This window comes from Carassius carassius, chromosome 9 (genome assembly GCF_963082965.1).
Source record: "Carassius carassius chromosome 9, fCarCar2.1, whole genome shotgun sequence".
Lineage (NCBI taxonomy): Eukaryota > Metazoa > Chordata > Actinopteri > Cypriniformes > Cyprinidae > Carassius > Carassius carassius.
The window spans coordinates 34,912,844-34,919,120 of NC_081763.1; the positions used below are offsets into that span (position 1 = coordinate 34,912,844).

Consider the following 6,277-nt stretch of genomic DNA (forward strand, 5'->3'; position numbering starts at 1 on the left):
AGCTGACTTCAAATGAGACTCTTGTATAAGGGCAAAATAAACCTTTGTACATCTTAGATAATCTAAGCATTTGGTCCGCTTGATGGGGCTATTTTACCCATTAACGTTCCATGACAATATATGTATAGCCATAATTTAAAGAGTAATAGCTATGCAGACCAAACAGAACGAGGCGGGAGGACCGAAAAGTAGTCCCCAGGAAAGATAGTGGGCAACAATCAGAAAATATGCAATACACACATAAATGCATATAAATACCACGAATATAAATGTATGAATAAAACAAACTAAACTTGCGTGGGTGGACTTGGGCATGGAACAGAAAAACATAAACAAGAACAGTAAAGGAACGGGCAGCAAGCAAAGAGTTAAACACTCTTCTACCTGCCCTTAACGTAACAGTCTTTGGATACGCGTCCAACTAGCAGTCCGGCTCGTCCGAAGACACCTGACCCGGTTATTTTCCGGATGAACAAAAAGAAAAATCAATCCGTCTCAGTAAGGTCCTCCATGGGAACTGCCGATTCATGCTCCTTCTCTTCGGATTCTTGTGACACGACCGCCTCTGCTCCCTTCCAGGAAGATTTTGCGATGGGATTCATACTGAGGACGAACTTTTCAACCTCCGCTGGTGTCTCAAGCAGTGCAATCTTCCCTCGGTGAGTAACTTTGACTACTGCGGGATAGAGCAAAAAAGACGTAATTCCCGACTGAGTTAGCTTCTTCCTCACCAATGTCATCGCTCTCCTCTTAGATGCAGTGTGAGTGCTGTAGTCTGGGAAGCCAACGTTAATTGACGTTTTGCCATCTTCATTTGTTGCACCGTTATCAGAGCAGCCAAGACTGACCAAGCATTGATAATTTTACTGAGAACAGATAGATTAAGGATACCGAGTCAGGGAGCAGTCGAACTACACAGCCATTGCTATCGGAGGGTCACGTGATCTCTTCACATTGAGTTATTGAAAATTCTACAAACATTTGCCGGGGCGGCAGTGGCTCAGTGGTTCATGTAGGTTGTCTACAAACCGGAAGGTTGGTGGTTCAATCCCCGGCTCCACCTGACCAAGTGAAGTGAAGTGACATTCAGCCAAGTATGGTGACCCATACTCAGAATTTGTGCTCTGCATTTAACCCATCCGAAATGCACACACACAGAGCAGTGAACACACACACACACACTGTGAGCACACACCCGGAGCAGTGGGCAGCCATTTATGCTGCGGCGCCCGGGGAGCAGTTGGGGGTTCGATGCCTTGCTCAAGGGCACCTAAGTCGTGGTATTGAAGGTGGAGAGAGAACTGTACATGCACTCCCCCCACCCACAATTCCTGCCGGCCCGGGACTCGAACTCACAACCTGTCGATTGGGAGACCGACTCTCTAACCATTAGGCCACGACTTCCCCTGTCGAGGTGTCCTTGAGCAAGACACCTAATCCCAGCCGCTCCCGACGAGCTGGATGGTGCCTTGAATGGCTGACACCGCAGTCGGTGTGTGAATGAGTGGGTGAATGTGAGGCAACTTGTAAAGCGCTTTGGATGGCCATGTGGTCTGTTGAAAGCACTATATAAATGCAGTCCATTTACCATTTACCATTTTGTTTCCCAGAAATGGATTGTTAAACAAACTGTAAAAACAATCCTCCGACTACTGAGCAAGCATGTAATATTTGATGTAGCAACAACAATCGCCCACATTAGAGATTATGAGTTATGTTTCTGTAAAAAAAAAAAAAAAAAAAAAAACGTATTTCTGCATGCACCTTTTGAAATCGTGAATCTTCATATGATTAAGAGGTGTGAAGAATGCCTCAAGCATGTTCACAAGATTTCTAACAGTTTGGACATTGCGTGAATCAGAAGTTAAAAAAAAAAAAAAAAATATATATATATATATATATATATATATATATATATATATATATATATATATATAAATGCTGTTCAGTTTCTTGCACAGACCGATCGTTTTGTGTCTTTACACATCAATGTATCGTCACGAGCCACAGGGTTTAAATTGGGTTTGTCTGTGCATGTTTTTTTTTTTATCTCATAGATTCTGTTACCATTTGCCATGCATTGTGCGGCTGAGAGACTGCAACAACTGGAGCTAAAAATCATAATTTGTGTTTGTGACGAGTTGGGCGGGGCCGAGGGACATGGGAGCGAGGCCGGTGGAGTGATTGGAGATGAACTACACCTGTTCGACCCGCCGGTCTCGAGGCCCATGGAGGAGATGGAAGGATATAAAACTGGAGCGACGACAGTGAAGGACGAGAGAGGACCAGGCCTGGGCGTTATTTTAGGTTTTGGTTTTATTTTGTGCGCACCAGTCGTCCGTGAGGGGCTGGTGCGCTGTTTTGGTGTTTATTTTGAAATTAAATGTTATTTGATTGTCCGCCGGTTGCCGCCTCCTTCTTCCGGATGAATATGAAAGGTTTTATCATTACAGTGTTCTACTGAAGAAAACTCACCTACACCTTGGATGCCCTGGGGGTAAGCAGATAAACATAAAATTTTCATTTTTGGATGAACTATCCCTTTAAGTAGATCATAGAGTGAAAAAGCAGGAAACAGCAGACAAAGTGATGGTAATGATAATCAGGGTTTATTGAGTAATCTTATTTGTGTCTCGATGTTCAGTCAGGCTTTGTATGGAGCTTTTGTATTCATATCACCAGCATTTAATTACATCAAAATTACTGCTTTGCAACATCTTCATTCACAGGATGGAGACATTCTCTCCTTAACATATGAGTAATATAATAGAATTATCAAAAGTTTTATTCATATATGATAAATGATGTTATTTTTTAATTAATGTTATTAAATGATTACAAATGAATGATTGAACAAAAACAGAAAGTAATAGACAGAAAATAACACAATTTTATGATTACTCTCTTGAAGCTACACACATAGGGTGGTACAAATTAGATCCTTAGATCTGGATCCAATTTATTACATATATCTAGGATAGGATATCATTAAGAATGAATGATTGATATATATCTCATGTTAAATCATATAATGTTAAGCAACTAAATCAGACTTGCAGTTAAAATATTATTCAAATCAAATATGGATTATTTTTCACTGCATGCCCTAATTTCCCATAATGTATATGTGTGTATATTAAGGACACAATCATCTACCTGAAAACATTAATTACTGCACCTGTAGCTGCACCAGCGGCTGCACCAGCGGCTGCACCAGCAGCAGCACCAGCAGCTACACCAGCAGGACCTGCCAATAATCCAACAGCACCACCAATAACACCACCAATGATTGCTCCAACCCCACTACTTTTATTAACTGCAGAAGCTGAAATATTTAACTCTTGCTTATACTCCGTAACAAACTTTGCAATTCCAGGGTCACTCTTTGTATGTGACTTAGTTTCACTTTTCATTTGGTCCTCTACATCTGCCCTGACTTTCTTCTCTATCTCATTTCTTACTCTCTCCATCTCCTCTTGTCTTCGTTTCTCCTCTTGTAGTTGTATCTGCTCTTCCTTTCTCTGACTTTCTGCTTTATCTCTTTCTAGTTCAGATCTCTGTTTAGCTTTCATCTCTTCTCTCATTCTCTGCAATTGCTCATTCATCAATCTCTCAGTCTCCTCTTGTTTTTTTCTCTGCTCTTCCTCTTTCTTTTTAACTTCCATCTCTTCTCTGATTCTCTTCTCTGTCTCCTTTCTTAATCTCTCCATCTCCTCTCGTCTTTGTTTCTCCTGTCTTTTTCTCTGCTCTTCCTCTTTCTTTTTAACTTCCATCTCTTCTCTGATTCTCTTCTCTGTATCCTTTCTTACTCTCTCCACCTCCTCTTGTCTTTGTTTCTCCTCTTGTTGTTTTCTCTCCTCCTCTTGTCTCTGTCTTTCTACTTTAACTCTTTCTAGTTCAGATCTCTGTTTAGCTTCCATCTCTTCTCTGATTCTCTCCAATTGCTCCATTAATCTCTCAGTCTCCTCTCGTCTTTGTTTCTCCTCTTGTTGTTTTCTCTCCTCCTCTTGTCTCTGTCTTTCTACTTTAACTCTTTCTAGTTCAGATCTCTGTAGAGCTTCCATCTCTTCTCTCATTCTCTGCAATTGCTCATTCATCAAGCTCTCAGTCTCCTCTTGTCTTTGTTTCTCCTCTTGTTTTTTTCTCTGCTCTTCCTCTTTCTTTTTAACTTCCATCTCTTCTCTAATTCTCTTCTCTGTCTCCTTTCTTACTCTCTCCATCTCCTCTCGTCTTTGTTTCTCCTCTTGTTTTCTCTCCTCCTCTTGTCTCTGTCTTTCTACTTTAACTCTTTCTAGTTCAGATCTCTGTTTAGCTTCCATTTCTTCTCTGAATCTCTGCAATTGCTCATTCATCAATCTCTCAGTCTCCTCTTGTCTTTGTTTCTCCTCTTGTTTTTTTCTCTGCTCTTCCTCTTTCTTTTTAACTTCCATCTCTTCTCTGATTCTTTTCTCTGTCTCCTTTCTTACTCTCTCCACCTCCTCTTGTCTTTGTTTCTCCTCTTGTTGTTTTCTCTCCTCCTCTTGTCTCTGTCTTTCTACATTAACTCTTTCTAGTTCAGATCTCTGTTTAGCTTCCATCTCTTCTCTCATTCTCTGCAATTGCTCCTTCATCAATCTCTCATTCTCCTCTTGTCTTTGTTTCTCCTCTTGTAGTTTTCTCTCTTCTTCCTCTCTCTGTTTAGCTTCCATCTCTTCTCTCATTCTCTGCAATTGCTCCTTCATCAATCTCTCATTCTCCTCTTGTCTTTGTTTCTCCTCTTGTAGTTTTCTTTCTTCTTCCTCTTTCTGTTTTGCTTTCATCTCTTCTCTCATTCTCTGCAATTGCTCCTTCATCAATGTCTCAGTCTTCTCTTGTATTTTTTTCTCCACTTCTTGTTTTCTCTCCTCTTCCTCTCTCTTTCTCCTCTTTTCTTCTAATTGTCTGAATCTGTAAGCATCTTCATACATCTGATTACTGTAGTATCCTCCTCCATTCTGCTCTATCATTGTGTCAATCTTCTGCAGCAGATCAACGTTTTGCTCTCTGTTATTCTCATCTTCATTGTTGAAGACATGATATCTGTCTCCACACTCTTGAGCTAGATGCCTAAATTTAATGTTCCCCTTAATGAGATTCTCTATGGACTTTCCTTTCAGCTGATCTCCATGAGTGAAGAGAATGATGGAGTATTTTAACACCTCCTGACCAAACATTATTTCAATGATCTGAGGAATCTGCTGCTCATGTTCAGTGAATCTCATATTCACAGGAAACACAATGAGGAAAGCATGTGGTCCAGGACTGGATAGATACACACTTCTTGCTATCTCCATCTTTATGTCCTCATGTGACAACTGAGTGTCAAATAATCCAGGAGTATCAACTACAGACAGAGATCTACCTGAAACAGTGGCATGTCTCTCTGAACATTCACTGGTAACTGAAGCCATACAAAGATCCGATTTAAACACTTTCTTTCCAAGTATGGTGTTTCCAGCTGCACTCTTGCCAGCACCACTTTTACCAAGAAGAACAATCCTTCTGGATGAGCGGCTGTCTGCAGGGCTCTCTGGTTCATCATTTAGTTGGACAGAAATCTGTCTGGTCATCCTCCCTCCATCTGATGATGTATTCAAGAGAAGACACATGCAATTAAGCAGTAAATTAAAGGTGCAACATGTTTTGATGCTTATAAGTTCACTTCCAGGTCAACAACTAAGTAGCCTAATTGATGTGTCACAATAGACCTCTCCTCAGAGTTTGAGTCCTCACTCAAATTAACACTGAAGTGGTGTAAAGGTTAATGAGATAATTAAATAATTAACTGTGAAGACACCTGATGGCAATAAGCAGAATCAATGAAGAAATTAGTCACAATTTTAAAGTCACCATTATGGAGATCTGTGTTTGCTTTATTTGAGCTCTCGACTTTTGCCAAGTGAAAATGTGATCAGGGGCCCATTAGTCATATCTCGCTTAAAACATTGGAGATTATTTGAAAGATTACAGGTCTAGTGATTGTGATAACTGATCTCTGGCTAATTTTGTTCTGCAAACAAATTTGCAGATTTGATTAAAATATCTAGATTAAGTGTTCTAAGATTAATTTGCTTTCTCGTGTTCCCTGTAAAGGGCAGATGTGTCAATACTCGAGAATTCCGGATTCCGGATTCCGGAATTCGGCTTGTAAAAAAAAATGCAATCTAGTCCTATTTATTTGAAATGAGATGCTCCTGAGCAGGTTTAAACTGGATCTGTTGCTATGACAGCAACTCCAGGAGGAGCTTTGCAGAACCAA

The 6,277-nt window shown here is 40.4% G+C and overlaps 1 protein-coding gene across 1 annotated transcript; it reads right to left on the reverse strand.

Moving 5' to 3' along the window:
* Positions 1 to 485: 485 nt before the first annotated feature.
* On the reverse strand, positions 486 to 5,596 carry LOC132149784 (trichohyalin-like). Its single transcript, XM_059559184.1, has 2 exons — positions 3,179 to 5,596; positions 486 to 676 (listed from the first exon to the last, which is right to left on the reverse strand). The coding sequence occupies exons 1-2, from the start codon at positions 5,586 to 5,588 to the stop codon at positions 486 to 488; spliced, it is 2,601 nt and encodes an 866-aa protein (XP_059415167.1). The 5' UTR covers positions 5,589 to 5,596.
* Between the last annotated feature and the right edge of the window lie 681 nt (positions 5,597 to 6,277).